Source organism: Carettochelys insculpta, chromosome 1 (assembly GCF_033958435.1).
Source record: "Carettochelys insculpta isolate YL-2023 chromosome 1, ASM3395843v1, whole genome shotgun sequence".
Taxonomy (NCBI): Eukaryota; Metazoa; Chordata; order Testudines; family Carettochelyidae; genus Carettochelys; species Carettochelys insculpta.
In genome coordinates, this window is record NC_134137.1 from 105,639,615 (window position 1) to 105,659,652 (window position 20,038).

The window sequence follows — 20,038 nt, forward strand, 5'->3', positions numbered from 1 at the left end:
ACCCATGGATTACATAGGAGGAAAAAGGAAAAATTTTCATTCACAGAAATGACAGGTACCCATTCGTAACTGGAGTTCTTCAAACTGTACTCTGCATATTCACACTTGGGCTCAGTTTATACTACAGAGATCTTTCGAAAGACGCTCTTTCAGAAGATCTCTTCCGAAAGAACTTCTTTTGAAAGCGTGCATCCACACACAAAAGTGGATTGAAAGAGTGATCTGCTCTTTCGAAACAGAGCGTCCACACAGCCCCCGCTCTTTCGAAAGCATGGGCTAGGGATCTACAATAAAGACTGTTCTTTTGAAAGAAGGGCCCTAGGAGTGTCTACACACGTTTTCTTTTGAAAGAAGCTTTTGAAAGGGGGTGCTTTTCCTGAAACAGGAAAGGAAGAGCAATTTTGAAAGGAGCACCACATCCTTCCAATTTACTTTCAAAACAATGCTTTTTGTGTGTAGATGCTCCATGGGCTCTTTTGAAAAATCTTCCAAAAGAACTTACTCGTGTAAGCACAGCCTTGTGGAATAAGCTGTTCAGGTGCAGTTTAAATGGTGAAACTTAAATAAGCAGTGCTTGTTGGAGCACATATGCATCACCCCCACCCTTCCTTTCAAAATGAATAGTGGGCCAGCCATTAATGCTTGCAGTTTGCAGACTCTTATTGCTTGAGTTGTAGACATTACTGGTTGTCTTAACAGACAACTAAAAGAAGGAACATTCACCCATAGCTATTTCATGAGTCAAAAGAGACCCAAACTAAGATTCCAAGAATTTATGCAGACTTTAATTGGAAGGTAAACATAAAATAATTCCTTAAGAAACTTGGTCACCATATCTTAACTAAATCGTGATTTCTCAAGACCCAAATAAAAAGCATATCACTGTAAAAAAATGCAAGATAACAAATGATAAGCAGATTTAAGATTGAGTAAGTAACCTAATATGAATTGAATAGATGCCACATGTGGAACAATACCCTTAGAAAGCCCTTTACCTAACATAACATATCTAATATAACATGTGTATTACCTAACATAACATGTATATGCAGACTCTTTCCTATCATTCGATAAAATCTACTCATTGACAGAACAAGTCCACTCTACATCCATTAAAATTCTATCCCACATCATGAGGTGGAGAGATCTCAAACCAGATTATAAACCTGTCCTTTCTGTTGTGTAAGTTTGGGGATGGGGGAAGGGGACATACGATTCCTCTGAACAGCTGAAACAGTTTGGAAAATACTGGTTACTTAATGTGGTAGCTCAAGATGTAGTTTGCAAAGATCTTATTCTACATGGGAATAAGCCTCATATATTATTTTTAACATCAATTTCCACTTGGGCCATGACTATGGCCTGTGTTTTCTCATGCTCCTGTAAAAAGACATAAATGGCACAACAACAAAAGACCTTTCTTCAGTTCCCTCCAAATTTGAGCTCACAAAGGAAGGGAGGGTGGGTCATGGGATACACACTGACATCTCAAAGAGCCACAGTACTAGTCTAAATAAGGTAGTGAAGACCAGGATCCAGCCAAAACATGGAACTGTTTCTGGACCTGGGAGGAAGGAACTGAGGCAGCTGGAGTGCCACACCCCTTTATATAGCTGCACACTTAAAATGTTCACTAATGCTGAAGAGAGGAGTACGAAGGGAACATGAGCACTCCAACAGGCACTACTTGTTGAGGTTCCGTTGTCTAAGCTACACCCAAACAAACATCTAAAATTGTAAATTAAGAAATGGCCTTAAATCTATCAGTGATGACTAGAGCTATTTGTCTCTCAATGACCTGCTATCCACATGGTTCAGTAAACTATGTTTTATTATTTATATAATAGAAAAATCTTTCAAAATACGAACAACATACCCACTAATTATATTTAAAAGTATTTATTTTATGGTTAAAATAATTTCCTTTGACTTCATGCTTCTTGACACCAGGCAATGGAAAGATAGTACATTTTTAGCTGAGTATCTGTCATAAAACTGAAGTAATGTATCTATGAAAAGGAAAAAAACACAAAAAAAAGAAGAAGAAATAGGCAATAGTTTATCTAAAACCAATAAGTGATTGTTATTCAATAAAATGTTATTCACTGACCGGAACAAGAAATTTCTTAATTTTAGTTCCTTTAGCAAGGGCTTTTGCTGTCTCCTCCTTAGCTATTTTACTCAGGAAACTTTTCAAGCTGTTGTTTTTCTGTGTTAGAAAGGCAGTCAAAATTGCCCTTGCAACGGCTGTGTTATCATCTGTTATTTTTGACAGTGGATTGTTCACAATCCCAAGTCGCGTATGACTGCTTGATTTCTGCAAAGAAAAATATATTATTGCAGTCTTATAATTCAACCTACTTACATGTGATCTTCATATATTTATCTTCTGAGTCCTCTGTGCAGTGGAATATCCTTATAAGATTGGTTTTCAACCTTTCCAGACTACTGTACCTGTCTGATTTGTCTTACAATTCTTTAAGTTTTACCTCACATAAAAATTACGTTGTTTAAAAATTAGACATAAAAATACAAGTGTCACAGCATTTGCTTATTTCTCAGTTACCATATAATTATAAAATAAATATAAATGTTTCACTTAATTTCAGTGATACCATGTAACAGTAAAAAAGCAGGATCAGCAAGTCATCCTATGAAATTTTATCAAAACAAAAAGCAGTCAAGTACCACTTTAAAGACTAGCAAAATAGTATTAGGTGAGCTTTCGTGGGACAGACCCACTTCTTCAGACCATAGCCAGACCAGAACAGACTCAATATTTAAGGCACAGAGAACCAAAAACAGTAAGCAAGGAGGACAAATCAGAAAAAGATAATCAAGGTGAGCGAATCAGAGAGTGGAGGGGTGGGGGGGAAGGTCGAGAATTAGATTGAGCCAAGTATGCAGACGAGCCCCTATGCTGACTCAGAAAGTTCCCATCACGATTTAAACCATGTGTTAATGTGCCAAATTTGAATATAAAAGCCAGCTCGGCTGCTTCCCTTTCCAGAACGGTGCGATAATTCTTCTTCAGTAACACACATACCTTTAGGTCACTGACAGAATGCCCCATTCCATTAAAATGCTGACTAACTGGTTTGTGGATCTGGAGTGTTTTGATGTCTGTTTTGTGCCCATTGACCCTTTGTCTAAGGGGGTTAGAAGTCTGTCCAATATACAAAGCATCTGGGCATTGTTGGCACATGATGGCATATATGATGTTAGTAGAGGAGCATGCCATCATGTGCCAACAATGCCCAGATGCTTTGTATATTGGACAGACTTCTAACCCCCTTAGACAAAGGGTCAATGGGCACAAAACAGACATCAAAACACTCCAGATCCACAAACCAGTTAGTCAGCATTTTAATGGAATGGGGCATTCTGTCAGTGACCTAAAGGTATGTGTGTTACTGAAGAAGAATTATCGCACCGTTCTGGAAAGGGAAGCAGCCGAGCTGGCTTTTATATTCAAATTTGGCACATTAACACATGGTTTAAATCGTGATGGGAACTTTCTGAGTCAGCATAGGGGCTCGTCTGCATACTTGGCTCAATCTAATTCTCGACCTTCCCCCCCACCCCTCCACTCTCTGATTCGCTCACCTTGATTATCTTTTTCTGATTTGTCCTCCTTGCTTACTGTTTTTGGTTCTCTGTGCCTTAAATATTGAGTCTGTTCTGGTCTGGCTATGGTCTGAAGAAGTGGGTCTGTCCCACGAAAGCTCACCTAATACTATTTTGCTAGTCTTTAAAGTGGTACTTGACTGCTTTTTGTTTTGATAGTGTATAGACTAGCACGGTTTCCTCTCTGTTACTATGAAATTTTAGTTTCTACAAAATTCACCAGTTCTTTTTCATGTAGCTGGTTGTAAAACTAGTCAAAAATCTAGACAAGTGACATAAATGCTGGAAGGCCTCTGCATACCCCTGGGGAACATCTATATCTGGTTGAGAACCACTGCCTTAACATGTTTATTTTTGGCTATTCATTTTAATGACAATATGTGTGTGACTACTAAATTTAGCTGTCCAGTAAGCAACAGAAAAAACAGACAGTACTCAGATATTTAGCCTGTACCAAATATTTAAAGATAAGATATTCTTCTTGGAATGGCCACTTTTGGGTACTCTGATAGTTCTAGTGAGTACAATTTTAATTAGTGTTAAGTACATGCCATATTTCACTTGCATAACTTTCAAAAATGACTTCATGGACTTTCTTCCTCTTCTTCAAATTTCTCTAAGAGGGGCAACTTTACTTATTATCCCCCAAATCTTAAACATAAATCAAAAAGGAAATCTGGAATAGTTATATTAAAGACAGTGATGTCATAAATGGCTCCGGAAGAAAAAGAAGATAAAAAACCATTACTCCTGAGAGATTAATGAATAAATACAGATTGATCAGGTGACTTTCTAGTCCTCTCAACTCAAGGAAAATCAAATGAAATGTATTGCCATCAAGGATTAAATAAGTAGCATTTAAATTGCAGCCTCTGAGAGTCTAAATTGTAGTCTTTGAGTATGACTCCTGCTGACCAAAAACACTGACCATATTTGCAGAGCTCTGCAAATCCACAGATACCTGTTTTATATTCATGGGCATCAGTATCCGTGGATGTGGATGCAAATACCTATGGGTTTTTTTTTGTTTCTTTGTTTGTTTCAGATGAGGATACAAATTTCATATCTACACAGGGCTCCACATATCTGAAACTAGCAACCTACATTTAAAACAGTCCATAGCCCAGTTCTTCAATCTGACTACTTTTCTGGGTAGCTAACTTACCAAGTGGTATGGGAAAATGAGACTTAATAAAAGTAGTCCTGGTATCAGTACAATATGCCACAGTTTCTCCAGTGATCATTATGTCTGGCTTTGTTTACGTGATGAGCTAAGGTTTTGATTCCAAGACCACAAACCCATATTCTCACTATCAGCATAGTTGCATGACCAGCAGCAGCTGAAACACAGATTAGCTGCGCCAAGCACAAATATGCCCAAATCCCAGGGGGTATGTGCATGGCATTGCAAAGTCATGCTGTCACTTTTGCAGCTACACTTCTCTAACGTACCAGCTCTTATTGAAGTAGCATGACCACATGTATGCAAGCTGCAAATCACCCCTCTAGCTCACAGTGCAGATATAGCCTTCAAAAGCAAATTTTAGAGGTAGGCTACATCTACACTATGAAATAAAGCTGAATTTAATGAAGCTGACCTTTCACTCTTAGATTTTATAAAGTCAAAGATGAGCATCCACAAATGTTCAGAAAGTTGACTTAGCGTGTTTCCATTGCCTTACCTATGTTCAACTGCATCAGCAATGCATTGTGGGCACCTATCCCACAGTGCCTGATGCCCTGTTGCATTGGGTTTTTGTGCCAGTAGTTTATGAGAAAAAAGAACCACAAGCGGGTGTCTGGTATCATCCCATTGTGCAAAACACCCACCCCACACTCGCTGGAAAACAAATAGACAGCAAAAGTGATTTTGTGCCATTTTTCAGGTCATCTTCCCAAAACCTGACCTTGGCTCATGTCTCTGTATGGCATGAGCATGAATCCTCAACAGCTTACACCATTCCACAATGTGTTATGGACACTTCCCGAAGTGTTGTGCAGTATTTATTTGGACAAAGACTGTGGGAGGATGAGGTGGATGAGGATAATTTTGATTATGATATTGAAGAACCGGAGAACAGGAATGCAGAACTGCTTGCCCTGGATGCATTGCTTACAATGGAGCGCCAGGTCTGGAGATACGAAACCAGCACACACTGGTGGGACCATATTGCTTTGGAGGTCTGGGATGACAATTAGTGGCCGCAGAACTTCTGCATGTGCAAGGCCACTTTTATGGAACTTTGTGATTTGCTGTTCTCTGCGCTGAAGCCCAGTGATAACAGAATGGGACTTGCTTTGACAGTAGCTTTGACAAGTGAGTGGCAATTGCTCTGTGGAAGTCTGCAATGCCCAACAGCTACCAGTCAGTGGGAAATTAATTTGGGGTGGGCAAATCTACAGTGAGGGCCGCAGTGGTACAGGTAGCAAATGTAATCTGTCACTGTCTGATGCAGAAGACTGTTTTTCTGGGATATACCCAGTACATGGTGGACAGATTTGCTGCCCTGGTTTTCCTAACTATGGTGGAGAGATAGATGGAATGCATATCCCCATCATCGCCCCGGAACACCTGGCCTCAGAATACATAAACTGCAAGGGATACTTCCTCATGGTTTTGCAGGTATTGGTAGGTCACAAAGGTCATTTCATCAACATGATGGCATGGTCAGGAAACGTGCACAATAAGCGCATCTTTAGAAATTCAGGTCTGTAAAGAAAGCTCTAGGATGGGACTTTCTTCCCAGACCAGAAAATCAAGACTGGTAAAGTGGAAATGCCCATACTGATACTGGGTAATTCTGCTTACCCTCTGCTCCCTAGGCTCATGCAGCCATACCCAGGCACCCTGGACTGCAGCAAGAAGAGCTTCAACTACAGGCTGAGCAAGTGCAGAATGGCAGTGGAATGTGCCATTGGCCATTTAAAAGCCAGATTCAGGTACCTTTTGACTCATTTGGACCTATCCTAAACCAATTTGCCCACTGTGGTTGCAGTGTGCTATATTCTTCACAACATTTGCAAATCAAATGAGGAAAATTTCATGACAGACTGGATTGCAGAGGCAGATGCCATGTGCAGGGCTTATGCACAGCTGGACAAAAGTGCATTCACCAATGCACATGCAGAAGCAATGGCAATCAGGGAGGCTTTGAAAAATAGCTTTATGAATGAACAGCCAGCCACATAATTCTGCTACATTCAACTATTGTGATACCACCCTACCCCCTACAATGATGTGTGCTTGCCCTTTATGAAGCACCTTCAACTGCACCTCACCCCACGTGAACCAACAAATGACAAATGACAAATGACACTGTGGTTTTCATTAAAAATATTTTTATTTTGGCTGGGATTAAGGAGTAGGGAAAAGAATGGAATCCTGGTACCTCGTGTGGTGGAATAGCCTTTTGCAGATGGGATAGGTAATGAGGGGTGGCTCTGGCTCTCTCCTTGTAAGGCTTCTCCAGCTGCTGCAGGATATGGTCCCGTTTTCATCTTTTTTTTCTCCTTATCACAGCAACCTTGCCTCCCACATTGACACTGCCTGCTGAAGATAATGAAGGTCAAAATTTAGATACAATTTTTAAATTTGACACAAAGTGTTTACCCATACAATGAATGGGTCCTTGTCTGACAACTTTGCAACTTTTGTTATCCAAGGCCAAAACTGTTGTTTTGGCTTCTTAAGGATGATAATGAATCAACCTCTGTAGAACATGACTTATGCAGACCATTTCTTTGTGGGCATGTTAAGATCCTCCTGGCTTAAAGATGGCAGGGGGTGGGGGTAGTGTGGGGTTGAAACAAAGCCCTGTAAACTGTAAAGTGTGTGGTGGGGGAGGGGTTGATCCTGCCAGCTGCATGACAGGGTGTGTGTGTGTGTCATTCTGGTACACTCTAAAGTGTGGGAAAAAAAACTCTCAGTAGCTCCTCCTCAATGCTGTGCAGTGCAAAAGCCATTTAAAGCAGGGAAAGCTCATGCTGGACATGCTGGTGTCCAGAAGCAGGGTCCACACAGCCCGGCAGCCGAGTGGCAGGTGGGGGGAGGGTCGAGCCTACTGACCGAATGGTGGGCTGGGAAAGGGGAGTTATTCCTATAAATTGTGAAGTGCAGGAAAAAAACCCTCATAAATCCTGTGACAGGAAAAAGCCAGCAGCATGGTGGGAGAGGACAATGCCAGGAGAGCCTGTAAGCTATTTGGAGGGGGGAGATAAAGAGCCCACCAGCCATGTGGTGCAGTAGGCCAGTCCTGGGAAATTTAAACGGACAGGGGCAGTGCGAAAAACTTTATAGTGGAAGTTCTTGTGCTTCTTCTCGTTGTAAAAAGAGACATCAGCCTCTTAAGAACGACAAAGGGTGAAAAAGAAAATATGCTCATACAGTGTGAGCACAGGGCTGGAAAATTTGCCATGATACCAGATTACTTACTGTTGCCTCGCATGGTAAGGTGTACTACCATGAAAGTGGTAATAAATCAGGCCCCCCAAACACCTTGTGCAAAAAATAAGAGTACCTGGCTGTGACCTTCATGGAGATCTCCAAAAAGGATAAGCATTTCATCCCCAGAAATAGTAAAAAGGTGTTTTAAAGAGTATAGATCCACCACACCTAAGCCACAACCTGCCTGTAGCAGTTTAAAAAATGTGCTTCACAGAAGTAAGCCTATACCCCATTTCAGCCACAATAAGCTTGTAGCATTCTAAAAAAATACTCACCAGAAGAGCTCTCTGCACCGTTGCTAGACCCAAAGAACCAGGTGTTGATGAAGGTGCTGGGTCAAGGTTGAGGGTGATAAAGAACTCTGGGATGGCAGGATCAGCTTTATCAAGTGCCCGCTGAATGTCAGTGTCCTCCTCTTCATCAGCCTCCACCTCCTGCTCCCTCTCTTGTCTCCCCCCAGAGTCCTAAGGATGGCCTCATAAAGAATCCCAGTTAGCCTCTAGGAGTAGGTTTGGGCCCCTCCCAAGAATGGCATCCAGCTGCTCGTAGTACTGAGATGTCTTGGGAAATGACCCAGATCACTCACTGGCTTCTTGGACTTTATGATAGGTCTGCTGGAGAGTCTTTGTTTTCACCCTGCATTACTGAGTGTCCCGGGAGCAACCTTTTTCAATCATGCCCCGCAAAATCTTCTCACAAATGTCTGCATTTCGCTTGCTGACTCGCAGTCTGCTCAGCACAGATTCCTCTCCCCGAACAGAAATGAGATCCAGGATCTCATTATGGCTCCCTGCTGAAGCTCTTTTGCAAACCTGAGAACTCAGATCAGAAGCCTGAGTAGTCACGATGACTAAATGTGATGATGGCTAGAGGCAATGCAAGGGATGGCTCCTTAGGTACGCTCCTGAAGTGCACTATCCATGCTGGTAAGGAAGAAAATGAATCCAAATTCCTGGCTTTGTGTTACCTACTTCCTGCGCACCTGGAAAGCAGGGAAGGTGAAAGTGGTCAGAACAGACACCTCTGGGGCACTGTGGGATACCTGTTGGAACCATATGGAGACCAATAAAACCAATTTAAAGAAACGCTGTTTCCACGCTAGCATTGACTCAATCTTTTAAATTTGAACTTGACATTATGCTGCATTAGACGGTTGATTCCTTAAAATTGACCTAATGGTATTCGCAATGAAGACAGTCACATTGTAAAATCGAGAGAACTACCTCAAAATCAACTTTAAGGCTATGTCTACAGTATAGCATAAAGTATTAAAATTTGTGTTATAGTTTACTGCAAAAAGTAAGATGTTTTGTCCACTCTTCTGAACAGTCCAAAAAGAGTTTAAGAAACTTCAAGGGAGATTGAGTAATTTTCTCTTCTGTACATTCCCCAGAAAGTTCTTTTGTAAAAATTGATCTTCAGATGGCATTAACATGCAGTCCTCTAAATTCTGTTGGAAACATTACAGAACTAACACAGAAATACACAATCTCAAATGCAGAAGATCCTTCATGTTTTCAAGAAAATGATGAGTCTATTAAAATGTCATATTATTTTACTAAGCCTGCCAGCGGTATTAAAACATTTATTTCTTCAATTAAGACTACTCTTATATCAGCTATAATTAAAAAAAAACCAGACTTGTGGACAGTATTCATATTCTTCAAAATGACAGACGCTAAAATCATTATTTTACAAAATGAATTCTTAGAAACTTACCAGGTGTTTCAAAGCTTTAGAAAGCAAATGTCTCCCAGGTGGCTTGTCAAAATCAGCGATAATCCAGATGGTAACAGGATATATTACATCGTCATCTGAGAACAATAAATTATGCAAAGAATTTCACTCTAAAAGTTTAAGCAGATGACATATATATATGCCAGATAACCAAATCAAGGAAAGGCTCTCATCAATATAACAGAATCAGATGATAAACATTAATATTTATTTAAGAAACTTATTCTCTCCTGTGATGTGCTCCCTACACATTACTTCTTATCTAGATCACCACTGCTCTTGGTCTCTGCTCCTGCCTGTTAGTAAGGTGGGAAAAAACCAGTTATTCACCTTTGCAACTGTTGTTCTTCAAGATGTGTTGTTCATATCTATTCCAATTAGGTGTGCATGCACCATGTGCACAGCTGCCAGGAAGTTTTTTACTAGCTGCTACCCACCAGGTAGGCTGTGCAGCCCCCTAGAATGGTGCTGGTGTAACACCCTATATATGCCCCCGCTAACCCAATCACCTCACAGCTCCTGGTTGCTGGCTGCTCCAACACGGGGGAAGGAGAGTGAGTATGGAATAGATACGAGCAACACATCTCAAAGAATAACAGTTACAAAGGTAACTTTTTTTCTTCTTCAGGTGAGGTCTTGGGTAAAAACCAGGGAGGAAGATGTCCTGACCAGTGTGGAAGCCAAAGACCACCTTTGGGAAGAAAACCAGCTGTGGGTGGAGCTGGACCTTGTCCTTACGGAAGCCCATAGAGAGAGGCTCTGACTTACGGCTGTAAAGCTCTGACACCCATCTGGCCAAGGTGATGGACAACAGGAAAGCCAACTTCCAGGAGAGATAAAGCAGGAAACAGGAGGCCAAGGGCTTGGGGCTGGGGGACCCAGAAGTGCCTTAAGGGCCAGGTTGAGATCACAAGCTGGTACTGGGCTCTGGGCTGATGGCAGGAGACGATCCATCCAGTTCAGGAAGCACCTGACCAAGTGGCTCATGAAAATGGAGCAACCCACATCCCCTGGGTCAAAAGCCACGATGGCTACTAGATGGATCTTCAGTGTGGAAGTTACTAGGCCTGCTGTTTTACAGAAACCAGCTAGTCCAGCACCTGGGAAATGGAGGCTGATAAGGGCTCCCGGTCACACTGGAGGCACCAAGAGAAATGCTTCCACTTAGCCAGATACATGAAACAGGTGGAGGGCTTCTAACTGCTAAGAAAAACGTGATGGACCTGTTCGGAGCAGGCCTGCTCAGCTGTATTTAGCCACAGAGCTGCCATGCCATGAGGTGAAGGCAGCAGAGCTTTGTGGGGAGAGGTGACCATGGTTCTGTGTGATGAGGTCTGGGAACAGGGGGAGTGGAATGGGTGGCTGCACAGAGAGTTCCAGCAAGGTGGGGTACTAGTGCTGGTGGGCTCAGGCCAGGAGTATGAGGATAATATCCATACAGACCCTACAAAGCTTGAAGAGTACCTTGTGAACCAACAGGAGTGGGGGAAAGAAGTACACCAGGCCCGAACTCCAAGATATCAGGAAAGCATTTGCTAGGAAGAAAGTCCAAGGCCCAAGAACAAGCAAAATTGTGAATACTTCCAATTGGCTTGGGTGGCGATAAGGTCCAATGGGGGAAACCCCCACGTCTGCAAGATGGAGTGAAGAATGTCCAGCTAGAACAACCATTTATGCATTAAGAACTGCTGACTGAAGCAATCTGCCGATGGGTTTTGGACCCACAGGAGATATGATGCCTGCAGGTGAATGGAATGGGCTATGCAAAGTTCCCATGGGCAGAGGGCTTTGGAAGAAAGCACATATGACCAGGTCCCAAGCTGCCTGTTTCTGTAGTACATCGCAGTCATTCTGCCTGTCAAGACAGCCACACAACAACCCTGAAGGTGAGGCAGGAATGTGAGACATGCAAGGCAGATCACTGTAGTTCTCCCACACTGATATGGAGAGACAGCTCTTCGGCTGTCCACATTCTCTACGTGGTGAGGCTCCCCAGATGCCCACCCTGCAAACCTCCACCCTCCGCTAACCCAAAGCAGACACATCTATGACTAGGCTAACATGGGTTGTGGGACATGGAAGGGAATGCTAACCATCACTGACAGAGGGTCCAGCCTCCATTAGAAAGTGTCAGTGATGTGACAGGGCACCACGATTACCATATTGCCCCAATAAACTCGTTCATTTGGGTGGAGATGAAGGTGGAGTTCCCAGAGTTTAGCCCTAGACCCAGTCTGTCAAGCCTGGACCTGCTAAGAGCAACATGTGCCTCCACCTGTTGTGAGGTGTGATCCCAGAGGCGCCAGTCACCCAGGCAGAGACAGACCCAGAACTCTTGGTGTTCGAGGAAGGCCACCACCACCGCCACACACTTAATAAGTACCTGGGATGCCATGGAAAGCCCCAAAAGAGAGGACGATGAATTGAAAGTGTGACCAAATAACATAAACTGGAGGTAATGCCTGTGTCAGGGCTTGATTGTGATGTGAAAATAAGTGTCTTTTAAGTTGAGGGCAGTGTATCAATCCCCTGGATCCAGGGAGGGGATGACAGAACCCAGGGTGACCATCTGGAACTTGCAGGTGACAATGAACCTGTTGAGGTCCTTGAGGTCAAGGTGCTTTGCACTGGGGATGAGGAAATATTGGGAGAAGAAATCCCTGCCCCTGTGCACCTGAGGAACTTCCTTCACTGCCAGCAGATCCAGGAGCACATAATCCTCCCGGAAGAGAAGCTTCTTGTAAGAGGAGGTCCTGACAAGGGGCGGGGAGGGGAAGAAAGCGAGGTGGGGGGCAGAGGGGATGAAATAACAGAGGAGGAGGAGGCTAATTTTCCCCCACAGCAACTTTGAAGTGTCAAACTTCGAAATGCCGTCATACGTGTAGCTGTAGGCACTTTGAAGTGCCCGTGTTACTTCAAAGTGCCTTTACTCCCCAAAATTCACTGCAGCACTTCATTAATAGTCTCCCATCACCCTGATTAATGTGCCCCCTTCGAAGCTGGGGGCAAGTGTAGACAAGCCCCCTCTTCTCCCAAGACACAATTATAATAGATGTAAAGACTAAACAAGTGTGATGGGTTCAGGGGTCCCCAAGCTCTGCACCCCATCCGCAGGCAGGAGTGACTCTCACTCAGCAGGAGAACAGTGTGTTTATTAGCCGACAGGGCACAGCGTCATACAGAAGAGTCAGTACAGCAGGCAAGGACAGTCAGTCCAATCCATGTTGGGGAGAGGAGGCCCAGAGGGACGCCCCAAGCTCAGGCCTTGCCCCCTCCTTTGTCCTTCTCTCCCAGCCCAGACTAACTGCTTTCCAAATTTCAGTTCCAATTCAAACCCCTCAGGCTCCACCTTCCCCTTTTTCTGCAGTGCAGAGGTGTCACCTGTTTCCTTAGGTTACCCTCAGCAGGAACCCCACACCCTCTGTGAGCCACTCACGTACACACATGTATCTCCTACTACATCACAGCATGGTAAACAGAGAAAAAGTTATCTTTAAAATAAGCAAAAGGAATTGAGAAAGTCCACAAGGCATGAACAGCCACAATATACAAGTTGATGGTTGGAATACCTCCAGTAATTTTAATATTAATAGAAATCACAGAGAGGCTACGGCTTTCTTTATACGTAATGCTGCAGCTAAGTTTCTGTTTTAAATCGAAATTTGCACTCTCTCTAAAATCCTCAAGTCCAGTCATATCAACCTTAAAATCAGATTTTTGTGGGGAAAATCTGAAGTAATTTAAATAAGGAGTTTCCAAAACAAAGCACCTTAAATATTAAATATTCTTGTAGGTGCAAAACCTTCCTATAATTTATGACTATCACTATACGGAAAAAAAGGCATTAGACATGTGACTAATGTGGTTAGATTCTGCTTCAGTAGTAAGTGTCATATTTTCTAGAGGAATCAGCATGTATTTGTTGAGAGAGTAGTGTGGTGGACTCTCATTCATGCTTCTTCAGTACCAGTCAATTTTGAATCAGTAGCCAAGTGACAACCATTTTCAAATTTACTATGGCTGAACTGGGCATCAAGAGATGATTGTGTCTGCAAGAACGAAGACAGATTTGTAAAATTAAGTAACAAAGCATTCTCTTAGTTTTTTGTTTGTAAGTAATCAGATTACTTTTTAAGATTACTTTTTGTTTTAACATAATCTAATTGCATTAAGCCATTGTTTTAACAACTATGATAGTGACTTCAACTCCATCATCAAACAAGTTTACTAAACTAGAGATGTTGAATGTTGTAAAACAAACAACCCCCCCAATCAGAGCTCACATATCGTTCTTAGACCTCACCTCAACCAACATGAACATTTCTTTATTATTCTTAATCTCCACATAATTACTCAATTGTATGGATTATTATCATAATTGCAAACAAACAGTATTTTACATAGTTAAAAGGTTGTGCAAAATAAATTTACCATTTTTTGTTAAATATTTCATGTTCTGTGAAATTACAGCACTTTTGTCATGTGCATCCAAAAAGGAGAAAGTGGAGAACTCTTCCACACCAACAGGAACTGTAAAATTTAAAATATAATTGGTTACAATTAGGAGTTGAAAAGACATGACAAGAAGACAGGCAACAAGAGTATTTACCTGTTGTGGATATGAAATTTATGTATCTTCTTTTAGTGTCAAGAACAGTGGGATTTATACGTGAAACTACATTGTGCTGATCCATGAGGAAATCTACTGCATCCATATGATCATTTAGCAAACCCTGTAATAGCAAAACAAATCCCACTTTTAATTCCCATTTAATTCAACAAGTTTAAAATCGATAAAAGATGAGCATTTATCAATAAAACAAAATTCAGGATCATGTCTGTGTGTCACTCTGAAGCCTAGAATGTCCGTGGGGTCACTGTGAAGAAATGGAAACAGCTGCAAGCATGGTTAAAAGTATTTTTCATTCAGAACATCTTTGGGTTCAATCATGACTGGACCTTGCAGCTGTTATTCTCCAAGTTTTAAGTTCTCAAGCCATTCTGACTTTATGAATTACATCGCTCGGACAGCAAATTAAAACAATTTACCAAGGGTCATAGCAGACTCTTCATCACTGACAAATTTTAAATCAAGATGGGATGTTTTTCAAGAAAATATTCTCCAAGGAAATTCTAGGACCTGTATTATACAGGAGGTCAGATTAGATGATCACAATTGTCTCTCATGGCCTTGGTTGAAACACTTTTTATTCAGAAGACCTTCAGGTTCAGTCATGACTGGGATTTGCAACTGTTACTCTCCAAGTTTTAAGTTCTCAAGTCATTCTGAGTTGTAAATTTTTTTGGGAAGGGTATATTCGAAATTGGGGTTTCCCTTCAAAGGAACCCCATCTACATGGCTAGTTTGAAATTTGAAAGCAGCACTTTCGACTCGCTGGGTGACCACCATTATGCAAATGAGGCACTGAATATTCAGCACCCGATTAGCATTTTCAAATTGCTGTATTTACATACCTCTTTTGAAAGGGAGAGGTAGCGTAGATGCAGTCATAGGGACCAGCATTTGAAGTAGCAGCAGCAGTTCTTAAAACCTTGTTTACCTGTCCTTTAAGCTTGGGAGTGAAAGACCAGCAATTAGAACACCCAGAGCAAGAGAAAGTATTCTTTGTCCAAACATTTAAGACACAATAGGCTTGTCTTCACTTGCCCCCAGCTTCAAAAGGAGCATATTAATCAGGGCAACAGGAGATTACTAATGAAGTGCTGCAGTGAATACACAGCACTTCGTTAGGCTAATTCTCCCCCACAGCAACTTCGAAGCGTCAAACTTCCAAGCACCGGCATACATGTAGCCAAGAGCACTTCGAAGTGCCTTTGATCCCCAATTTTGCAAAATTCTTGGGAGTAAAGGCACTTCGAAGTACCCGCAGCTACATGCATGCCGGCATTTGGAAGTTTGACACAAGTATATTCTCCAGCCATACCAAAAACTGTTCTCTCCTATAAACTACATTAAGGATGAACAACTATAGTTATGAAATTAACAAGGCAATAAATATGGAGAAAAGGGCTAGGGTGGTTAACTTCCAATCAGCCAAGGTGGTTGGAAGGAACTGAGGCAGAAGGCAGAGCATAGCCCTTGCCTTCAAGAACCTTCAAAGACACCTACAGAGGGACTAACAGGGAGCATATGTGTGGTCCAACCATTACCATTTGGAGAAGGTTTTACCAATAAGCACCATCAGGCAGTATATAGTACCCATAAATGGGAATATGCAGAACTACTCAAGAAGAAGCCCAAACACATGCAACCCCTCACACGCAGCACATATCCCTTATTTGACATCCAGACAACAACAAAATCAGCACACACAACAACCCTCCCAGGCTCTCAGGGCACACCATCCCCATCATGTGCAACTTGCACATAGCAACACAAGTTTTCCCAGTTTAATCTCCTAGACACATATGAAGACAACTGCCACGAAACAATATTCACACACAGTAACCCAGCTTGAAACCTAGAATATCTGTGGAATCAGCAAATAGCTACAAACATGACTGAGAACTCTTTTTGTTTAGAATGTCACCAAGTGGAACAACCACTGGGCTATTCAGAAGCTGTTACCATCCTATATTTAATTCTCAGCCATTTTTGACTTTTAAACATATACAGTTTACAAATTACCAGAGCTGTCCTTATCCACACACAGACTATGCAGCTGTGTAGGGCGCCCATAGATTTGGGGCAAAACTGGGTTCTAATATCTACCCATCTGCCTCTTCCTATCCTTTTTCCGTGGCTCTCCTCCAGCAAAGATCTAGTTAACAAGGAGAAAACGTGTGGTCCCCAGTGAAGAAGCAGGAAGAAAAGACATTCAACTTTCCACACTCAAGGTCCACCCGAGCCTAGGGAGACTGGGGATGATAGATTTTGTGGAGGGACCCTAGGCTCCAGGAAGCAGACACACCTGAGGGGGTCAGTGAGCAGGAGGGGGCTGCTGGAGAGTGGATTAGGGTGGGCGTGTGGGCAGGAGGTAGGGTACAGCAGTGAGCCTGAGGTGTGGGATCTGGGTGGTACACAGACGTCTGGACAGGCAAGAGGGTGCAGAAGGAGCATGGGAGTCGGGGGTTAGGAGGGAGGCAGGATGCTGGCATGGGCTGATGGTGGGGAGGTAGCGTCTGGAAGGAAGTGCAGTAGTGGGGAAAAGGTGGGGGCTTGATGGGACAGTGGGTGCAGGAGCAAGCTGGGTATAAGGATGCAGTGTCTGGGTGGGAAATAGCAAGGGACTGTATCCCTATATGGGCACCTATTTGGGGCAGCTCCAAGGGGAGCACATGCGGCTCTGCATGTGGGAGGGAAGTGCTTCCCACTGACACTGTCCCCCGCCATTCCCACTGGCTATTTCTTCCTCCCTGCCAGGCAGAGCCCACGTACCAGTTCAGGCCCTGGCTTGCCTGGATTGGGCCCATGTGGCTTAGGGCTCCCCCCGCAGTAGGATGCCAGGGCTGGTACTGGGATGCCAGATTGCACCCCATGGGGGGACCCTGAGCCTCATGGGCCCATTCTGGGCTGTAGGGTCCCCATTGCTGGTTAAAAGTTATTTTAAAAATATGTCATTAGTGTGTTGCTGAAGATTATAAAAGTTTCATCTCTTAAAAATTGTCCCGCTGCCCTCTTGGCTGCCACCAGGCGTAGGGGCACCTGTTTAACAGTACTGTGTAGGGCCCTATAAATGCTAAATATGGCACTGCAAATTACAGTTGTGTGACAGCACAGACAATCAGGCTAGTAGGAAGTTATGTTTCTGTTTAGTTTAGAGTTTTTATACATATGGTGCAAAGATAAAGGCAGCTTAAACAGAAAAGAAATATGTAAATAATACCTGCTTGAGATTTTAATATCTTAGGTCTACATGTTCTTATGAATGGCTACAATTGGGCTTTACTTTTTGGTTGAAAATATCTCAGATTAACACGTACTAAGTCATATCTTAGAACTTCAATGATCAACAAGACTTAAATTTCAAACTCATAACTGCAAATTAAAGTAATGATGTCATTTCAGCTTTCATAACAGTAATTTCATACCATCTCGTTATAAAAAATACAGGTCGTAAGCATGACTGTAACAATTTACTGACAAGTATTTCACCTTGTGTTCTTTCATAAATGCTAAACGTACCACGAAAACTGCTCTCTGGAAGAACCCCGTAGCATCAATGATCCTCTGGAGAATAACTGTCTCTAACTCTGCAGCAGCCATCTTTTTACCAATAAAGGGGACACCATTAAACAGAGCTTGAGGCAATGGACCCAGGCCAGTCTTTTTATAAAAGGTTGCTCCTGCCTGTTCAAATCAGGAATATCACAGAATTAAACAGAATGTGGTTGGCTGTATCAAGAAAGAAAACTAATATTATGAGACAATGAACATTAAAGTCTAAGTACTCTGTATTATGGCCTACTTTTATGAGTCATAAAGATTAAATTGAATTCACAGTTCTGTTAGGATTTTTCAGAATGCAGCTTGGAAAACTAAATCAGTTAAATAGTACATTTATCAAAAAAGGAAGAACAAAACAAGTGTACATCTATATTATATTAAGAAACTTTTTAGACCTTTGTTTTTATGCTACTTTGTGGCAGTCTTGCTAAGGGCTACTATTTATCATGCACTATTTAAAGGTATTAACGAAACACCGTACATAAGATTTTACAGATCAGATATGGTTGAAGATATATGGTTGAAATAACTCTTGTATAGACTTCCTCAGAAAATTATCTACATTATTACAACAGAAGAAAATATTGCCTTCCAGTACTATGCATAAAATTCAGTGTTCTATTTCCTGTTTCCCTTAACCATGCCACTTTGAACTTCACTAACAAGGAAGTATGGTGACTCTCCTCTGTGTACAGTGGTTGACCTTTGTTACAATAGTCTATCTCAAATACAGTAAACTCTTTCATATCTGGTAGCCATGGGACCAGGAGGTTGCCGGATATTCAAATATTCTGAATAATAGACAGGTGTACCTAGCAATCCATAACACTAAAAAAAAAAACCAAGGTTAGATATTAAGAAACTAAAATGTATGCAATCTATTTATCAACAGCAGTACTGTACACTCACTATACACTTATAAGCTGCATCTACACTAGTGACTACTTTCAAAATTTCAGGCTCTTTCAAAAGAGAGTGCAGAGCATCTGCACATACTGCACATGCTTTTGAAAGGAAAATGGAAGGAACACACCTCCCGCTTTCAAAATTGCTCTACCAAACTTGAAATAGGAAAAGCCCCCCTTTTCAAACGGCTCTTTTGAAAGAAAACGTGTGTAGACTCACAACGACCTGCTCTCTCAAAGGAGGAGGTCCGCCATTGCACTAGCCAGCTGGGATGCAGAGACCTGGTGCCCATTTGCAGACTGCTGTGAAAATTCCTCTTCATTAAAACGCAGACTTTTAAGTCATTAACAGAACGGCTCACTCCATTAAAATGTTGACTGACCGGTTTGTGAATCAGGAGTGTTCTTATGTCTATTTTGTGCCCATTAATTCTTTGTCTGAGAGAGTTTGAAGTCTGTCCAATATACAATTTTCATAACAGTCTGCAAAGAGAGGCTGCTGAACTCTCTTTTATATTCAAATTCAACACATTAACACATGGTTTGAACCGAGATGTGAATTTTCTGGGTCATTATAGGGGCTCTTTTGCATACTTGGCTTAATCTAAGTCTTGACCTCCCCCCCAGCCCCTCTACTCTCTGATTTGCTCACCCTGATAATTTTTTTTTCTTATTTGTCAACCTTGATTACGATTTTTGGTTCTCTGTGCCTTAAATATTGAGTCTGTTCTGGTATGGCTATGGTCTGAAAAAGTGGGTCTGCCCCAGGAAAGCTCCTCACCTAATAAATTGTTTTTTTAGTCTTTGAAGTGCTACTTGACTGATTTTTTGTTTTGATAGAAAAAACCAGCAGTTTCTCTTTATGCCAACAATTCACATGTATGCATCTCCAAAGTCTTCTAAATAATCCTGAATCCAAGACTTAACATTCTACTCTGGGGAATGCATAGTTAATTCCCTAAGAAGGTCTCTTGCTTTCATTTACCTGTCAAATACACATGCATATCAGCTAACCACATCTATATGCTTTAGAATTTATGATGTCATGATTGTAATCAAAATTTTCACAGTGCACAGTCACTGTCTAAAGAACATACACTTCAGATCAGATGACAGCTTGGAAAATAAAAAAGGTCT

The 20,038-nt window shown here is 42.0% G+C and overlaps 1 protein-coding gene across 2 annotated transcripts in view; it reads right to left on the minus strand.

Moving 5' to 3' along the window:
- The window catches only part of UGGT2 (UDP-glucose glycoprotein glucosyltransferase 2), a 222,270-nt gene that overhangs the window by 114,147 nt on the left and 88,085 nt on the right, over nt 1-20,038 (minus strand). For both annotated transcript variants that reach the window (XM_074989263.1, XM_074989273.1), the window contains 5 exons: nt 17,955-18,119; nt 14,418-14,541; nt 14,240-14,338; nt 9,791-9,885; nt 2,111-2,317 (listed from right to left, as the gene is read on the minus strand). In XM_074989263.1, the coding sequence (XP_074845364.1) occupies nt 2,111-2,317; nt 9,791-9,885; nt 14,240-14,338; nt 14,418-14,541; nt 17,955-18,119 (690 nt within the window). The remainder of the gene's footprint in view (nt 1-2,110; nt 2,318-9,790; nt 9,886-14,239; nt 14,339-14,417; nt 14,542-17,954; nt 18,120-20,038) is intronic.